Genomic DNA, 20,415 nt, shown 5'->3' on the forward strand with positions numbered 1-20,415 from the left:
AGTCGGGAGAGCCGATTTGATCAGGCGTTCCCTTAGCCGTCCGCACCGCGGCTTTATATATAAGAGCGCTGCGCGAGGAAGCAAGGCCCCAGTTCTCTCGAGACGCTGAATGACACGCCATCTGTGTCGGCAGTCGCGCCGCATCGGTATCACTGCGACAAACAGCCTCGGGTGCCGTATTAAGTTACTAGAGATACGCGTAATCATGAAATCATTTCAAGTGATTTTCATTATCTAGCTTCAGTTTGCGTATTGTCGTATTTTCACGTGCCGTCGCGGGACAGACATTCTATCAATAATTTAGCGTGGCGTTTGATGAAATATTCTCATCAAATTATGGCGAGCATTCTTTTTAACATTTAATTCGGACATTTATAGTTGCATCAGCGCATTAGACTCTGAACTGCTCTGTTAGTTAGGTTGTAGGGATACTTGTGTGTTTTTATTTGTGACTTTGAGAATATACTCAACTATTTTGGAAAATCGTTTTTGATTAGAAATCCCGGACACTCTCCTAATTCCTCAGAGCTATAAGCTGCAGCTATAATTATATTCTCATCTGAAGTTGGCACTAGGAACTCTAATTACAGGCTTCACGTTTTGTTAAATCACTTTCTGGGGGCTAAAAAGGAATTAGAGAGCCAGTGTTGAGAACGGCGAAAGACAGCATTAACAACATTCTAAAAGCTAGAAACTGATTCAACAAACAAACATTTGTACTGCAATCATATTTTTCAACAAATAACTCGCCGCCCCACAAACGGTGGGAAAGTCTGGACCACAGCTTCCTTGACGATCTCATGGATGGTATGCCACGGCAGATTCAAGCCTGCATCTGGACAATGGGGCTGTTATTGACGTAGCTCAAGAGTGCTGTAAAAAAGCTCCCATGGGAAACAGACGATTTTGTCATTACACAAATGTTTGCTTTTTTGGTTGGCTAATCTGGAGACATTGCAGATGAATGAATATATACGCATGCGTCAGAGCCAATTTTTGTTTTTGTGCCATGAGTTTTATAAGTAAGGGATGATGCAAGAGATTTGTTTTAATGAGTGTAATTGCACAGGTGACAATCAACCAAAGCATTATCTATAGCCCTATTAAAGTTACTTGACAGTTGACGTCTCTCACTTGTCACTACAGTGTTGCCGCATCGGTTGCCGGCAACCGCTCAGTTATAGGAGACAACAAACACGGCGAGGCACTTTAGAAATGCCGTTAATGTGTAACGCGGATCAGTGTTGGAAGCGGCTACCGCGAGGTACGACAGAAAAGCGAGATGCTCTGTCGACAGCTGATTTTAAGTGAACAGTGACTGAACTGCGGCAGACAACTAGTTCTGTAACCCTGAAACTAAACTCTTGTCCTAACCTAACCACAACCTCGTGGTCTGCAGTGTGTGCGAGAAAAAGGCAGTCAACAGTGTGCGGTAAAAGTAAGACCACGATCGCTTTGTTAAGGCTAATCTTCACGAGCTTGGTTACTTGAAATTATCCTCACACTGTCTAGACGAGCTGCCGCTTTACCAACTGATGAGCAGTCCTGGTTGGCACTTGGTTGTAGATTATAGGGGCACACGCAGGTTCCAAACCTAAAAAGAATGATAGGAAGAAAAATAAGAGCAACGATGTTGCATTCGTATATTTATGACCGTGATGACTCAGTTGCTCACGCAATGTCGTGCAAAACTTATCTAATGTAAACGGATCTCTGTGAGACAACTGGATACGAGACGTTGAATCGCGTTTTGTACGGAAGAGTACAGTAGTGTTTGGTTGGTGCCTTGTATGAAACATGTATTTCGATAACATCGTTGTGTGTGTGTGTGGGGGGGGGGGGGGCGGCGTGTGTGTTGTTTTTGGTGTGGTTATGGTGTGTGATGAAATACGCATGAGAGGACCAGACCCAGGATTCGGAATCCAAACACATCAAGAAAGAAAGCCTGACAAAGAACTGGAAGTGAAATGACCGATTTTTGTGGCAGTTTGGCAATGGCGAACGGTTCGGGCGTGATGCTGAGTACTCTCACTGCAGGAAACAAGCTCCAGCACGTGAAATGTCGACTGTCGAGTAACTGAAATCGCACTGTAGTTTCCTCGAGCCTAATACACTGTGGTGACAAGAATCGTGGTGCAGCTACGTGCACACATACAGATGGCGGTAACATCACTTACTCCAGTTACTGGCGGAGCTGTCATTTGTAATTCAGGTGATTCGTGTGAAAATGTTTCCGACGTATTTAGCCGTATGACGGAAATTGACGACTTTGAATGCCGAATGGTAGTAGAAGCTAATGCATGGGATAATCCTTTCCGAAATCGTTAGGAAATTGAAGTATTCCGTGATCCACAGTGTCAAGAGGGAAGGAAAAAAAAAAAGAAAAAGAAAAAAAAAACAGCAGCCGGTCATTTTGTCACCTGATGCGGATACGGTGGTGCATGTGGTCAACACACCGTCTCCCAGCCAGCCATTGCCAGTTTTCGTGTCGGGTGACGCTACGTCTCAAGCAAATAGCTCCTCAATTGGGCTGAGTGCTTCCCACTTGCCAACAGCTCTCTGCTAGCCAAACGCGACAGCGCTTAACTTGGGTGATCTGACGGGAACCTGTGTTAGCACTATGGCCAGGCCGTTGGCGTCACGAGTGTGCGGAGAATGCAACATTCCGGGCGTCACCTCTCACCACGTAGAATGCAGCGCCCTGTGGCCTTGCGCAAAATTATCACTGTTAACAAACAAGTAACAGTGTGTGAAATAACAGCGGAAATCAATGTGGGACGAACGTATCTGTTACTGCAGTGCGGTGAAATTTGGATTTAATGGGATATTGCAGCAGACGAGGGAGGGAAGTGCCTTTGTTAACAGGACGACATCGCCTGTAGCTCCTCTCCTAGGCTTGTGACAATATCGGTTGGACTCGAGAGCACGGAAAACCGTGATCTGGTCAGATGAGTCCCGATTTCAGTGGTAAGAGCTGACGGTGGCGCAGACCTCGCGAAACCGTGGACCCAAGTTGTCAACAAGGCACTGTACAAGCTGTCGGTGGCTTCATAATAGTGTGGTCTGTTTTTATATGGAATGGACTGGGTCCTCTGTCCCAACTAAACCGATCATTAATTGGAAACTGTTATTTTCGGCTACGCGAAGAACGTCGGTTTGAAGAACATACTGGACAATTCGAATGATTTAGCCACCCACATCGCCCGGCATCAATCCCATCGACCATGTACCGGATGTAACAGAGAGGTCTCTTCGTGCACAGAAACCCACAACGGTAACAATTCCGCACTTTTGGACTGCTACAGAGGGAGCACGACTCAATATTTATGCACGGGATTTGCAACGACTTGTCGAGTGCATGTCACGTCTAGCTGCTGCACTGCGCGGCCAAAAGGAGGTCCGACACGGTATTAAGAGGTATTCCGTAACTTTTGGCACGTCGGTGTACGTTACGGAGCGGAAGACCGACTGTGCAGTTTCAGTTTCACCAGCCGAATATTAGGACAGTTCCTACGAAATTAACACGGACTTTTACTTCGTAAAAGAGATGTCGGTGGAGTGCAAAGAAAGGCGGTTACCTTCACCGGCGCTCGGCTGCTCTTCCTTGGTGGTGACAGTGACGGAAGCGCCGTTCTCCTCCACGTCCTCCGCTTCCTCCCAGATCATGCCGAGCTGCGACGTCGCGATGGGCGCCACGGCGGCCACGTCCGCCGGCGTCACCAGGTCGTCACGGTAGGCGTTGTTGAGGCTGCGGTAGAAGGCCTCGTCGGGGACGTGCAGCACGTCGTCGCCACCCGACGCCGCCGCCGCCGCCGCAGCAGCAGCAGCGGCCGCCGCCGCCGCCGCCACGGCCGCCGCGCGCCGCTCCGCCGCCCCCGCAGCCGCCACCGCCGCCGCCGACGGGCCGGCCGACGCCGACGCCGACGCGGTCTGCTGCAGCAGCGACGTGATCTCCCGCGAGAGCCGCTCCGCCTCCAGGTCCTCGGCCGTGACGACGGGCACGCGCTCGTCGCCCGCCTCGCCGGTGCCCACCGCCGTGTAGAAGTCGAGCAGCTGTGCGATCACGGCCTGCTGCTCGTACAGCAGCAGTTCCAGCTTCTCGAGGCGTTCCCACATCTTGAGGTACTCCTGCGACAGCAGGTCGAGCGCCCTCCACGCGTACTTGAGCTCGGTCTCGAGGATGCTGAGCCGCGACCCGAGGCGCTCCATGAAGTCGCCGATGATGAGGTCGACGCTGTGCGCGTAGCTGCCGACGCCGACGCCGACGCCGAGGCCGACGCCGACGCTGGTGGCGGCGGTGCCCCCGGGCGGCGGCGGCGACCCGGCCGGCGAGGCGCCCGGCGCGCTCGGCCCACAGCCGGGCTGCGCCGTCTGCGGCTGCGGTGCGGTGGCCTCCATGGCTGCCTCCTCAGCTGAGCGCAGCTGCTCCCTGCCGAACAGAGAGTGTCCGTCGAGGCCGACTATCTGCACTGTCGTTCTAATCTCGTTCGGTACTGTCGCACCACGTCCGCATTCGGAGCGGCGGGGGCAATGCAAAGGCGTCTACACACTAACGGAGAACATCTCGAGTGCGAGGTCGCAAGTTCAGTCTTTATTAAGACTTATTCGAAAAAATTGTGTTATCAATTATGATAGAAAAAATATTAGCTGCTAACGACTCACCGAGCGCATCGGGAGGTAGACAGAAAATGAGTGTCCGATAGGCGCAGAGATCAACCTTGTGTAGGACGTATACAGTAAGCTTCAGAAAATGAGTGCACACTGAATGAAAAATGACGCACCACAATGATCCTAAACGTTCGCACAATCGAGTTCAAAGACCGAGTCCTTGCGATTACAAACCGAACGGGACTTTCAACCTGGTATCCACTCTTAAGGGGAGTCGGAACGATGAAAATGACAAAATTAACGTTTTTTGGTATTTTTGATAGTAAAATTATTTCGAGTTTTCTGAATAAAACGAATCAAGTTTCACCATTTTAAATGTGTTTTTTATCGCTGAAAAGTTGACGCGCCGCGTAAACGTTTGTAGCGACTCGGTGTGTCACCTCTGACGGCGCCGCTTGCTGGCTGCAGGCACGATATCTTTGCGGAATTAGTCAGCGTTTTCTTTTCCAACGTTGTATGGCTTTATCCCTATGACAAGTGACTGTTCACATCGCTAAACATAAACGCTATACCGTGTGTGTTGACTTGTGGAGTTTGCTTTGTATTTTTTAGCTGTTCAATTTTGCGTTTTTGACGAATTTTTCTCGTACCTGTTTTACGTATTTGGTTTGTGGATATCAATATGCCCCGTTTCAGCAATCGAGTGTTTAAGAAAAGGCACAATGAGTGGAAGAAGAAATCTTTTGGTGTTTCGAAGGGAGATGCTGCTCAGACTGCTTCAGCGACTACTCCAAATGAATGTGATAGAACTCCTGCCAGCAAGAAACTTTGTGACAGCAAAGAAAAGTTTGAAAACTATGAAAGTGACAGTAATTATTTGAATGAAATAATTAACATTTCCTTGCTCTCTAATATTTTGAAACATAACGTATTATGCCAAGTTTGCAAAGAAAGAGGACTGGAATTGAAAATAACTTCACACATTGGTTTGACATGTAAAATGTTATTGAAGTGTAACAAATATGCTGCAGAAGTTTCGTTTTCTAATTCTAACAGTATTCCTCGTAGTGGTAATAGTGGAAAGAAGGTGTATGATATAAATGTTAGGCTAGCGTTGCATTGGTAAGGGCAGTGCTGCAAGGACAATTTTATGTGGAACTATGAACTTGCCAAAACCACCAACCAGGTTTGGATTTTATAGTGAATTGGTGGGATCTTTTGCTGAAGATATTGCTCAAGCAACAATGAAGAAAGCAGCTGAAGAAGCTGTGACAATGGAAATTGTAGATATTTAACTGTTGCTTTAGATGGATCATGGCATCGTAGGGGTCATAAATCTCTAAATGGAGTTGTGACAGCTACCAGTGCAGACAGTTGCAAAGTAATTGATGCTGCTATTCTCTCAAAACATTTTAGATGTAAGGGCAATACCAAGGACGAACATAGTAAAAGTTGTGAAGCAAATTTTCACGGCACGAGTGGAGCGATGGAAGTAAAGGGAGTGAAAGCAATTTTTTCCAGATCACAGGAGTGGTATAATGTACGATACAATAACTATCTAGGAGATGGTGATTCTAATGGATATAAAGCTGCAGAGGAACTCAAACCTTCTGGCAATGAAATTCACATCAAGAAACAGGAGTGCATTGGACATGTGCAGAAGGGCATGGGGGCTCGCTTACGCAAACTAAAGCAGACATAAGGATCCCAGAAACTTAGTGATGGTAAGACCCATGAAGGAAGAGGAAGATTGACAGATGAAGCAATTTATAGTTTCCAGAGGTATTATGGGTGTGCAATTAGGCAGAATACAATATGAGGAGAGCAGTATGGGCATTATTTTTCCATACTGCATCAACAAATGAGCACCCACAACATGCACTGTGCCCCACAGGTGATGTCTCATGGTGTAAGTACCAATCAGGAAAGGAATATGCCCATAGAAACAGTTTGCCAAATGCTGTAAGTAAGCCCATATTAAGAGATTTATCACAGCCAAGTTTATTAGAAAAGTGTTTACATGGGAAAACACAAAATACAAATGAAAGTGTAAATAATTTAATTTGGATTAGGATTCCCGAAAGAGTGTTTGTACAGATAAAAACATTAGATTTTGGAGTGTATGATGCAGTGGCAACATGCAATGAAAGAAACATTATCAAGTGTGATGTGCTGAAACTTTTAGGTTTCCAACCAGGACACAACGCCATTTCCACAGTGCGCCTAATTGATGAAAGACTAAGAGGTGAAGGAAGAAGAGACAAAAGCCTACAACATGCAGCAAAAAAGGAAGAAAAGACCAGTGAAAAGGAAACTAACGCTGGGAAAGGAAGAGGATGCTGATAATCCATCATAAGGGGCAGGAATGTATTAAAAACTTTGGAAGCCATTTCCTGTAACTATAAAATTTTCATCTTTGAGGAACATTTTCTCAAAAACTGCTAAATGTATATCAATAAAATTTATACACAATATTGTTTACTTCTTTTCCTTCATTTTTATAATAATTGTAAAAAATATTGTATAATTCAAGAGTTGTAGAAGAAAAAGTGTAAAATTTTAGAGAAAAAAATAAGCATCTGCTTTAAAAGTATTTTAAAACAAAAACCAATAAATTTTTCTTAACATGGCATTAGAACTTTGTAGAGAAATATTCACTGATCATGTAGCCCAAATTTCAGAGCAAGGTTCGCAGGAGAGCTTCTGTAAAGTTTGGAAGGTAGGAGACGAGGTACTGGCAGAAGTAAAGCTGTGAGGACGGGGCGTGAGTCGTGCTTGGGTAGCTCAGGTGCTAGAGCACTTGCCCGCGAAAGGCAAAGGTCCCGAGTTCGAGTTTCGGCCCGGCACACAGTTTTAATCTGCCAGGAAGTTTAAAATGTTTAATGGTTTTAGAATCATATTGGTGCAACATCGTTATGAAAACTAATGGGATGTGATGGCAAGAAACCGAATGCGAAACAATCTGTAGTGGATATTATCGTGAAAGTCGCTATTTCCACTGATACGTTTTAAGGGCACGGAAAAAAACAAATATCTAGAGGCTGAATTTGTCCAGTGGTTCCAGGTGGTGTGAAATGCAATGTCACACACTTCACGGGAGGGATAGTTTGCTCTAAAGGAGTATGATTTTTATACGCGGGCCAGGAACCAAGAAAAAGCAAGGTATTTTGACTAGCTATTGGTCATAACCAGTGCTCACACCATAGCAGTAGTTTCATTGCGAAAATTTCCCACTATTCCTTACTGTGACGTAAATATTCCCTACTGCCCTTGCAAGATCACGCACGTGAGAAAGAATCATAGGAAGCAGAGCAACTCCATCTTCTTGGAGCATAATAACTTTCCAGACAGTTTCCCATCCGCATTAACAGACGGCATAATAAATACGAATGCGTGAAGGCATTGATGTTAATTGATGATGATATAGCTTTCATGGTACCTCTAATTTCTAGGGTTCCTTTCATACACATTTCCTCTTCAAGACCCGATTGGCTAGAGTTGAAACCAAATTCCTTATTGAACGATCAGATAGGTTTGTCTCATCTACAAACTTTCTGGCCGATTCCGCAGTTTGCTGTAGATCGTTAAGTTGACGCTTTGTTTGAAATTTAGTTATCTTACATTTTCAAATTCTGTAGCACTTTTTGAAGTTATGCAACCGTCCACAGCTTCTCGAAATTACAGTAATCAATGTGGCGCTCATTTTGCAGTGCATAAGGTGGTAGGTCAGTGTTTCTTTTATTCTGTGAATTGTATCGAACATCCTTGAAATACACAAACACTAGTTTTTGTAGCAAGTGCATCTTGTTCTCTCTTGAATATCCGTAGTTCTTATGAACTACACCGGTCATATTGCTGAGGACTTGTAAAAACAACAACTGTACATATAATAATTGTTTTCTTCTGATTTTCGTTAAATTAGTGTAATCGATGTTCTGATTTCATTTCTTTTTCTTTTCATGCCATGATGTTAAAGGAACTGTAACCAATTTTCGATGTGAATATTAATGTTTATGTCAAATTGCAAGCAATATTATAACAAAATGGACATGTAAGGAATGCTGAAACTGTTGTAAGACGTTAAAGTTGTATTTATGCGCCTGGTCCATACGTAGGCAATGTATTAGGATATGTGGAATACAAAACCTTTGGTGAATACCCTGTCTGTAGGGGAGCGGTAAAAGGTGAATGGCAGGCGAGCGCGGGAAAATGCACACGGGCGCGGCACGGCATAGAGGGCTCAGCAGTAGTAGTCAGAGTTGGGCATCGGTCTGAGAAACACGCTCTGGATCGAAGAGGCTCTCCTGGAAAAAGTGATTTCATTGAGCCTCGGATGTGCCGTTTCCGACGACTATACAGCATGGCTATATTCCATAGGCACTAAAGGGAAAAGTATTGCGACGCTAAGAAGAAGCAAAGTGCCGATACATCAAGAGCCATAGCTGTGATTGTATGTGTGCTTTGCGCCTCGCCATCTCGCCGCCCGCCAACCGCCGCATCGACACGAACAGGTTGAAACTTTTAGTACTGTATTCGTGTGGACCAGTGTTACTTTTGTTCCTGACTGTTCAATAACAACTTAACTTTTACCAGAACTGTCCTATCATTTAATTATCCTCATCACTAACCTAGACAGGGTCCTTTCCACATGTTGTGCAATTCGAGTGTCCCGAAATGAAGATTTAAAGTTTATGTTAATAATACTTACCTGCAGACCTATCTATGTTAGAATGATGCTTAAAGAACTTTGTTGTTAATGAATATATAGGTCTTGCAAAGTTGGAAGATAATGTTGAAATTGGTTTAGTAATGAAGTTTAATTAATTTGAGACAAAAATAATGATAGTTAAATAAGCAAGAAATAAGACAAAAAGAGTAGTCACTCATGTATTGGAAATCTTGAGTGCTTAACGATTTCGATAAACTAAAATCTCAGTACAGTGATCATAACAGTTTCAGGGCAGCCCCCCCCCTTTTTCTTTTCTATTCATTTAAATTCTGAAGTGTACTGAACTGATTTGACTAGCAAAGTTAAAGTCAATATAAAACCAAAATTTATTAGTGTTTTACCTTTTTCAAAATTGACATTGTATGTATGTTTCGAAAGTGCTACTTCTAGGGTAACCTATGCCCGATTTTAATCAGATCAATACACAGTACGAAGTTTGTTGTAAACATTATAGTATATTGTTGTGTATTTATGGCTTGTTCACATTAGTACAGAAAGTGAAATCATTAGTTCAGTAGATTTTCTGGTTCTAAAATTTACCACATTATGCAGTGCTATTACGTGTTGTTTTGTATGAACATACATCAACTTGTACTGGGAAGAAACTCAGTTAATGCCTAATTAGGCTGTCGACCGTATTATTAACAATTTGGTAGCATCTGCTGTGTCGTTTCTTGTCCGTCCTAACGTGTAGTTGCACTTCAGACTTGCTTGACGCATCATTGTTGTTACTGAGTGGGCGAAAGTCTGATTTTGCCTCCATTCGGGTACACGCGGTCAGTATCTAACCCAAAATCCTTTCTTATAAGGTGAAGCCCGTCAACTTACCATAGTACAGGCTTTAATAAGTATCGTACGCAATAGCGTAGTGTTACAAGTGGCTTCCCGGTGACAGGACATCCAGTTGTTGTCGGTCACAAATTAACGTGAATACCGAACAGTGGATGTTCAGTGGCACGAATTGCAATAAAAGTCAGTAAAGTAAATAGCAGTGAACGTCAAGTACGGTGGAGTGGGGTGTAATTTGCATTCAGTATGGACAGGAGCGTAGACACGGTAGATGTGCCGAGCATAATGGAAGATGCGCATGGCAATGACAGGAGTGTACGCAGCCAGATAACAGATGACGTTAGCGGAAGACAATTGGCGTACATACAATATCACGAACACGTTAACGAACAGATTGAAATGTCGAGAGTGCCTCGAACACACCAGGGATAAAACAAGAAGTAGAGGGTGACTTTGTAGATGATAGTGGGTATGTGAATGAATCCACTGACATATTTGATCCTCCACAGATAAAGAGAGAACCGAAAGAAACTTTTGAAGTAGGATCGGAACACACAGATTCCGTAGAACAAAACAGTGTGAAAATTTTAAGCATGAACGATTTATTTGAACAATTAACCAAACAAATTGCGGGACAGAATAATCAGCTTAAAACACACGTTACAGAGCAGCTCAAAACGCAGAATGATCAGCTTCAGAAACAAGTCAGTAATCAGGTTAGTCAGCTTAAAACACACGTTGACGAGCAGCTTAAAACACAAAGTAATCAGCTCAAAACACAGAACGAGCAGCTTAAAACACACGTTGACGAGCAGCTTAAAACACAAATAATCAGTTCAAAACACAGAACGAGCAGCTTAAAACACACGTTGGGCAGCTTAAAGCACAGGTCGAAGAACAAGGAATTAAAATTAGTAAACAAATAGAACAGGTAGAACAAAAAGTGGGTAATTTAAGCTCTGTAGTAAATACTATGAAATTTTAAATTGACTCAATTAACAAGAATATGGATACTATGCAGGGGGAAATTGACAACATTAACAGTAGATTTGATGTTGAAATCCTCAACATCCAAGAGAAAGTAGAGCCTCTGGTTGAAACAAAAGTAGACGAAAAAGTTTTCGGTCTTAAAACTGAGATCGTAAACGAATGTCAGCACGGAATCTCACAATTGAAAAAGGCAGTTTCAGACACTGTAAGAGATTTAGGTGAGAAAGTTACCGGATGTGTACAAAAATGTGAACAAAATACTTCGAAAATTCAAGGTAAAATTTTCGATCTTGAGAGTAAAATTAAAGATAGACCTGGTGTTGTCTGTAGTGGCACACCACTTACGAAGCTGTTAGAAGGTGAGGAACGCTTCGATCCCAACAAGAAACATAACGGATGGCATCCGTTAGATTTCATCAAAAATTGAGAGAGGATATTTCCTGAACACTTGTCTGATCAGGAAAAGATAAACGTAGTAATTAGCGCCTTAGCAGGTGATGCTAAGCGCTGGGGAATTAATTTGAATACCGAACGAATGACGTTCGAAGAATTTAAGCAAACGTTTACGGACGAATATTGGTCCAAACAAAAACAGGATCATTTATGGCGCGAGTTTATCATGGCCAAGCTTCATGAGAACAGGGGCAGGAATTCTTTGAAAGATTTCTGCGAATATTGGTACCGGAAGTTGACGCATTTAAGAGGGAGAAGAACCGATTTGGAAATCATATGGGAGCTATATAAAAAGCTTCCAGAAGATTCGAAGAGATACGTGGGAAGCAATCATCGCAGCTTCCAAGCATTTCTCGAAAGGGTCGAAGACGAAGACCATTGGCGCGAAAGTCGTGCCAATCATCAAAATTTTAGTAACAGGAATAACCATAATAATGACGAGAGAAATGACGACAATGGGTTTCGCGTGAATATGATACAGAGAGGTAGAGGTAGAGGAAGAGGAGAAGGAAGTTATCCAGGTCGCGGTAGAGGGTACACCGCGCAAAATAATAACGACGCGGGAAACTGATTTCCGCGAACGTTGCGGGCCAAACGGAAGCGGACAGTATATACCGGCCACGATTTAAGAAATGTTACCAGACCGACAGTAAAGTTATGAGACAGGTTAGAGACAGGCGTGGAACGGCGCAACGTGTTGTTGCGAAACAAGCGTCAGGTGCGAGCGCGAATGAGTCATCTTTGCCACGCAGAGCGATACTTTTTAACAGGCGAGTGGAGCATCAGAGGGCAACGGCTCAGCCTAGCAGAACAGCTGTTCACAGAGAAGCCGCTAGCGATGAGGCAGCATTAGATACGAACATTGCCGTAAGAGCTGGTGAATGCATTACGAGTGGTAATTCCATGGCGAAGGAAATAATAGATGAAACTGTGGGTACACAGAGAGGTGCGGTTAGCAGTGTTAGCAATAAAGTAAAAGGCGAGAATGAATTAGCGGAAGTAAGTAATTGGCGTGTGCAGATCGACGATCTGTACAAGGGCCTCAAGCAATGTGAGTGGGAGGATTTTAAGAAGGAGTATGAAGCAAGGAAGTTAATTAGTGAAAACGGAGATAGTAGGGACGTCGATAAGGTGACGTGGCCCGAGTTTAAAGAGGAGAGAGTAAATAGCGCCGCGCAAAGTATGCGTGCTGCCAATAGGTCGAAGGTTAAAGATAGAAAGGAATTGGAGAATGAAATCCTTAGCATAGACGAGGAAGTAACTTCCGTTAATGATCCGCCAACAGTACAAGCTGCTACCGAAAGGCACCGTGGGGAAGAGGCAGGTGATTACATGAAAATAATTGAAGTCCACGAGGATTACATTAAATATGAAGTAACAGTGGATGTGGGTAAAGCTGATAATGAGGCCGTTTTTGCCAAAAGAGGATATTAAATTAAAATCAAAGCCTGACGGAAATGCAGAGGGAGAACTTAATGCCTGTCTCAGAAAATCTTTTATGTTAGAACCTGAAAGCGATCCAGAATGGTCTGATTCTGACGATAGTTCAGATGACGAATATTTCGGTACTGGCAAAAATAATGGGAATATAGCTAATAGTGATATTGTACCTATTGATGACGAAGTTTCAAAACAAAATCCAGATGTCGAGACTGAACAAAGAAAGAAAGAGCCACCGGACGACTCAGTGTTTATTTTGCAACGAGTTCAAGTAAGTAAAGACTTTGAACTCCAGAAACCGAAAAAGCCGCCAGATATAAATGGTTCACAGGTCAGGAACATATCTTGGGACAATGTCACAGTCGACCAAGGTGCGTTGTGGAAGAAACAGGAAGGGGCAGATTTATATCGGATTTTGAGAATGTCATGAACACCTTACATCATGAATCTACTGGATCCCCACCGGTAGAAATTTTATTAGGCAGCAGAAGTAAAAGTTTAATTGAGGAAAAACTAGAGTTTCCGCCTTGTACAAGCTTGGGGCTGAGTCAAAAGAAAGAATTAGTCAGAAACAGGGCAAAGCAAAAAGCTGAATCTAGATCTAAAAGACATGATAAAAATCTGAAAGTTTCAAAATTTAAAATTGGGGATTATGTTCTTTTAAAAACCCACGAAAAGTCTAGTGAACTGAACCATGAAATTTCCAAATTTAAATACATTTATAATGGACCGTATATAATACAGAACATTGCACACGATAATGCTTACTACCTGGTCTACGCAAAATCCAAAAGACCTTTAGGTGTAAGAAATGTTGTGGACCTGAAACTGTATGTTCCTAGGAGTGAGTGACCTAAGTACACTCAGAAATCAATTTGCAATAAATATGCTATATTTTATACTGAAACTATTTTATTCCAAATGTAACTAATCTTTGTAAATATACGTGTACCAATATCAGTGTGCCAATGTACTTATGTGAGTTTCAGATTACCAAATGTACTGTAAATGTAAAGATGTATGGAGAAAAGGGATGAAAAGAAAGGGTAAATGCTGCAAGCCAAATAAAAGATGGGACTGTCAAAAATTAAAGTGGGCAGTATATGAGTCATAATATAAAGGACTGCCAAACACCAATGAGGGCAGATAAATAGTCTATGGAGAATTGTAAGTGTGGTACAGGTGATGTGGTAAAATGATGCGAAATGGACTGCCCAAATCTGAATAATAGGCAGCAAATATATGTAGTGATTTTTCTAAATATTATTGTGTGTTTATTAGTAAGTAAGGAAATGAACTGCCATTCAATGCCAGCAGCAACAAATTGTCTTATAGTGTATATAGATATTTGCATTTGCTTTTGTAGTTAAATGTTTGTGTTCCAGATTTTGAAATTATTTCTTTGAGAAATTTAGTAAAAATAAGTAATTTGCTATTTAAATAATGTTGTGATAGGAGATTGGACTGTGCCAAAGGCACTTAAGTAAATGATAAGTAAATGTTCTTGATATGTTAAAAAGTGTAGACCTATATAATGTGAGTGAAAGGAAGCTTGTGGTATAAATTTTCTTGGATGGGAAATTCACACAAAGATTCAGAACTACTGTATAAATATAAAAATTAGTGTTCCCATGAAATTTGCACTCAGTGAAATTTACTGGAAACAGGGGCATGTGTAACAACAACAACTGTACATATAATAATTTTTTTCATCTGATTTTCGTTAAATTAGTGTAATCGATGTTCTGATTTCATTTCTTTTTCTTTTCATGCCATGATGTTAAAGGAACTGTAACCAATTTTCGATGTGAATATTAATGTTTATGTCAAATTGCAAGCAATATTATAACAAAATGGAAATGTAAGGAATGTTGAAACTGTTGTAAGATGTTAAAGTTGTATTTATGCGCCTGGTCCATACATAGGCAATGTATTAGGATATGTGGAATGCAAAACCTTTGGTGAATACCCTGTCTGTAGGGGAGCGGTAAAAGGTGGATGGCAGGCGAGCGCGGGAAAAAATGCACACGGGCGCGGCACGGCATAGAGGGCTCAGCAGTAGTAGTCGGAGTTGGGCATCGGTCTGAGAAACACGCTCTGGATCGAAGAGGCTCTCCTGGAAAACGTGATTTCATTGAGCCTCGGATGTGCCGTTTCCGACGACTATACAGCATGGCTATATTCCATAGGCACTAAAGGGAAAAGTATTGCGACGCTAAGAAGAAGCAAAGTGCCGATACATCAAGAGCCATAGCTGTGATTGTATGTGTGCTTTGCGCCTCGCCATCTCGCCGCCCGCCAACCGCCGCATCGACACGAACAGGTTGAAACTTTTAGTACTGTATTCGTGTGGACCAGTGTTACTTTTGTTCCTGACTGTTCAATAACAACTTAACTTTTACCAGAACTGTCCTATCATTTAATTATCCTCATCACTAACCTAGACAGGGTCCTTTCCACATGTTGTGCAATTCGAGTGTCCCGAAATGAAGATTTAAAGTTTATGTTAATAATACTTACCTGCAGACCTATCTATGTTAGAATGATGCTTAAAGAACTTTGTTGTTAATGAATATATGGGTCTGGCAAAGTTGGAAGATAATGTTGAAATTGGTTTAGTAATGAAGTTTAATTAATTTGAGACAAAAATAATGATAGTTAAATAAGCAAGAAATAAGACAAAAAGAGTAGTCACTCATGTATTGGAAATCTTGAGTGCTTAACGATTTCGATAAACTAAAATCTCAGTACAGTGATCATAACAGTTTCAGTGCAGCCCCCCCCCCTTTTTCTTTTCTATTCATTTAAATTCTGAAGTGTACTGAACTGATTTGACTAGCAAAGTTAAAGTCAATATAAAACCAAAATTTATTAGTGTTTTACCTTTTTCAAAATTGACATTGTATGTATGTTTCGAAAGTGCTACTTCTAGGGTAACCTATGCCCGATTTTAATCAGATCAATACACAGTACGAAGTTTGTTGTAAACATTATAGTATATTGTTGTGTATTTATGGCTTGTTCACATTAGTACAGAAAGTGAAATCATTAGTTCAGTAGATTTTCTGGTTCTAAAATTTACCACATTATGCAGTGCTATTACGTGTTGTTTTGTATGAACATACATCAACTTGTACTGGGAAGAAACTCAGTTAATGCCTAATTAGGCTGTCGACCGTATTATTAACAATTTGGTAGCATCTGCTGTGTCGTTTCTTGTCCGTCCTAACGTGTAGTTGCACTTCAGACTTGCTTGACGCATCATTGTTGTTACTGAGTGGGCGAAAGTCTGATTTTGCCTCCATTCGGGTACACGCGGTCAGTATCTAACCCAAAATCCTTTCTTATAAGGTGAAGCCCGTCAACTTACCATAGTACAGGCTTTAATAAGTATCGTACGCAATAGCGTAGTGTTACAAGTGGCTTCCCGGTGACAGGACATCCAGTTGTTGTCGGTCACAAATTAACGTGAATACCGAACAGTGGATGTTCAGTGGCACGAATTGCAATAAAAGTCAGTAAAGTAAATAGCAGTGAACGTCAAGTACGGTGGAGTGGGGTGTAATTTGCATTCAGTATGGACAGGAGCGTAGACACGGTAGATGTGCCGAGCATAATGGAAGATGCGCATGGCAATGACAGGAGTGTACGCAGCCAGATAACAGATGACGTTAGCGGAAGACAATTGGCGTACATACAATATCACGAACACGTTAACGAACAGATTGAAATGTCGAGAGTGCCTCGAACACACCAGGGATAAAACAAGAAGTAGAGGGTGACTTTGTAGATGATAGTGGGTATGTGAATGAATCCACTGACATATTTGATCCTCCACAGATAAAGAGAGAACCGAAAGAAACTTTTGAAGTAGGATCGGAACACACAGATTCCGTAGAACAAAACAGTGTGAAAATTTTAAGCATGAACGATTTATTTGAACAATTAACCAAACAAATTGCGGGACAGAATAATCAGCTTAAAACACACGTTACAGAGCAGCTCAAAACGCAGAATGATCAGCTTCAGAAACAAGTCAGTAATCAGGTTAGTCAGCTTAAAACACACGTTGACGAGCAGCTTAAAACACAAAGTAATCAGCTCAAAACACAGAACGAGCAGCTTAAAACACACGTTGACGAGCAGCTTAAAACACAAATAATCAGTTCAAAACACAGAACGAGCAGCTTAAAACACACGTTGGGCAGCTTAAAGCACAGGTCGAAGAACAAGGAATTAAAATTAGTAAACAAATAGAACAGGTAGAACAAAAAGTGGGTAATTTAAGCTCTGTAGTAAATACTATGAAATTTTAAATTGACTCAATTAACAAGAATATGGATACTATGCAGGGGGAAATTGACAACATTAACAGTAGATTTGATGTTGAAATCCTCAACATCCAAGAGAAAGTAGAGCCTCTGGTTGAAACAAAAGTAGACGAAAAAGTTTTCGGTCTTAAAACTGAGATCGTAAACGAATGTCAGCACGGAATCTCACAATTGAAAAAGGCAGTTTCAGACACTGTAAGAGATTTAGGTGAGAAAGTTACCGGATGTGTACAAAAATGTGAACAAAATACTTCGAAAATTCAAGGTAAAATTTTCGATCTTGAGAGTAAAATTAAAGATAGACCTGGTGTTGTCTGTAGTGGCACACCACTTACGAAGCTGTTAGAAGGTGAGGAACGCTTCGATCCCAACAAGAAACATAACGGATGGCATCCGTTAGATTTCATCAAAAATTGAGAGAGGATATTTCCTGAACACTTGTCTGATCAGGAAAAGATAAACGTAGTAATTAGCGCCTTAGCAGGTGATGCTAAGCGCTGGGGAATTAATTTGAATACCGAACGAATGACGTTCGAAGAATTTAAGCAAACGTTTACGGACGAATATTGGTCCAAACAAAAACAGGATCATTTATGGCGCGAGTTTATCATGGCCAAGCTTCATGAGAACAGGGGCAGGAATTCTTTGAAAGATTTCTGCGAATATTGGTACCGGAAGTTGACGCATTTAAGAGGGAGAAGAACCGATTTGGAAATCATATGGGAGCTATATAAAAAGCTTCCAGAAGATTCGAAGAGATACGTGGGAAGCAATCATCGCAGCTTCCAAGCATTTCTCGAAAGGGTCGAAGACGAAGACCATTGGCGCGAAAGTCGTGCCAATCATCAAAATTTTAGTAACAGGAATAACCATAATAATGACGAGAGAAATGACGACAATGGGTTTCGCGTGAATATGATACAGAGAGGTAGAGGTAGAGGAAGAGGAGAAGGAAGTTATCCAGGTCGCGGTAGAGGGTACACCGCGCAAAATAATAACGACGCGGGAAACTGATTTCCGCGAACGTTGCGGGCCAAACGGAAGCGGACAGTATATACCGGCCACGATTTAAGAAATGTTACCAGACCGACAGTAAAGTTATGAGACAGGTTAGAGACAGGCGTGGAACGGCGCAACGTGTTGTTGCGAAACAAGCGTCAGGTGCGAGCGCGAATGAGTCATCTTTGCCACGCAGAGCGATACTTTTTAACAGGCGAGTGGAGCATCAGAGGGCAACGGCTCAGCCTAGCAGAACAGCTGTTCACAGAGAAGCCGCTAGCGATGAGGCAGCATTAGATACGAACATTGCCGTAAGAGCTGGTGAATGCATTACGAGTGGTAATTCCATGGCGAAGGAAATAATAGATGAAACTGTGGGTACACAGAGAGGTGCGGTTAGCAGTGTTAGCAATAAAGTAAAAGGCGAGAATGAATTAGCGGAAGTAAGTAATTGGCGTGTGCAGATCGACGATCTGTACAAGGGCCTCAAGCAATGTGAGTGGGAGGATTTTAAGAAGGAGTATGAAGCAAGGAAGTTAATTAGTGAAAACGGAGATAGTAGGGACGTCGATAAGGTGACGTGGCCCGAGTTTAAAGAGGAGAGAGTAAATAGCGCCGCGCAAAGTACGCGTGCTGCCGATAGGTCAAAGGTTAAAGATAGAAAGGAATTGGAGAATGAAATCCTTAGCATAGACGAGGAAGTAACTTCCGTTAATGATCCGCCAACAGTACAAGCTGCTACCGAAAGGCACCGTGGGGAAGAGGCAGGTGATTACATGAAAATAATTGAAGTCCACGAGGATTACATTAAATATGAAGTAACAGTGGATGTGGGTAAAGCTGATAATGAGGCCGTTTTTGCCAAAAGAGGATATTAAATTAAAATCAAAGCCTGACGGAAATGTATAGGGAGAACTTAATGCCTGTCTCAGAAAATCTTTTATGTTAGAACCTGAAAGCGATCCAGAATGGTCTGATTCTGACGATAGTTCAGATGACGAATATTTCGGTACTGGCAAAAATAATGGGAATATAGCTAATAGTGATATTGTACCTATTGATGACGAAGTTTCAAAACAAAATCCAGATGTCGAGACTGAACAAAGAAAGAAAGAGCCACCGGACGACTCAGTGTTTATTTTGCAACGAGTTCAAGTAAGTAAAGACTTTGAACTCCAGAAACCGAAAAAGCCGCCAGATATAAATGGTTCACAGGTCAGGAACATATCTTGGGACAATGTCACAGTCGACCAAGGTGCGTTGTGGAAGAAACAGGAAGGGGCAGATTTATATCGGATTTTGAGAATGTCATGAACACCTTACATCATGAATCTACTGGATCCCCACCGGTAGAAATTTTATTAGGCAGCAGAAGTAAAAGTTTAATTGAGGAAAAACTAGAGTTTCCGCCTTGTACAAGCTTGGGGCTGAGTCAAAAGAAAGAATTAGTCAGAAACAGGGCAAAGCAAAAAGCTGAATCTAGATCTAAAAGACATGATAAAAATCTGAAAGTTTCAAAATTTAAAATTGGGGATTATGTTCTTTTAAAAACCCACGAAAAGTCTAGTGAACTGAACCATGAAATTTCCAAATTTAAATACATTTATAATGGACCGTATATAATACAGAACATTGCACACGATAATGCTTACTACCTGGTCTACGCAAAATCCAAAAGACCTTTAGGTGTAAGAAATGTTGTGGACCTGAAACTGTATGTTCCTAGGAGTGAGTGACCTAAGTACACTCAGAAATCAATTTGCAATAAATATGCTATATTTTATACTGAAACTATTTTATTCCAAATGTAACTAATCTTTGTAAATATACGTGTACCAATATCAGTGTGCCAATGTACTTATGTGAGTTTCAGATTACCAAATGTACTGTAAATGAAAAGATGTATGGAGAAAAGGGATGAAAAGAAAGGGTAAATGCTGCAAGCCAAATAAAAGATGGGACTGTCAAAAATTAAAGTGGGCAGTATATGAGTCATAATATAAAGGACTGCCAAACACCAATGAGGGCAGATAAATAGTCTATGGAGAATTGTAAGTGTGGTACAGGTGATGTGGT

The 20,415-nt window shown here is 41.9% G+C and overlaps 1 protein-coding gene across 1 annotated transcript in view; it reads right to left on the bottom strand.

The window, feature by feature from the left end:
• LOC126199063 (uncharacterized) overlaps positions 1-4,398 on the bottom strand; it is a 157,090-nt gene extending 152,692 nt beyond the window's left edge. Inside the window, exon 1 of the mRNA XM_049935776.1 lies at positions 3,585-4,398. Coding sequence (XP_049791733.1) covers positions 3,585-4,398 — 814 coding nt within the window. The remainder of the gene's footprint in view (positions 1-3,584) is intronic.
• Between the last annotated feature and the right edge of the window lie 16,017 nt (positions 4,399-20,415).

This window comes from Schistocerca nitens, chromosome 8, assembly GCF_023898315.1.
Source record: "Schistocerca nitens isolate TAMUIC-IGC-003100 chromosome 8, iqSchNite1.1, whole genome shotgun sequence".
Classification (NCBI taxonomy): Eukaryota; Metazoa; Arthropoda; class Insecta; order Orthoptera; family Acrididae; genus Schistocerca; species Schistocerca nitens.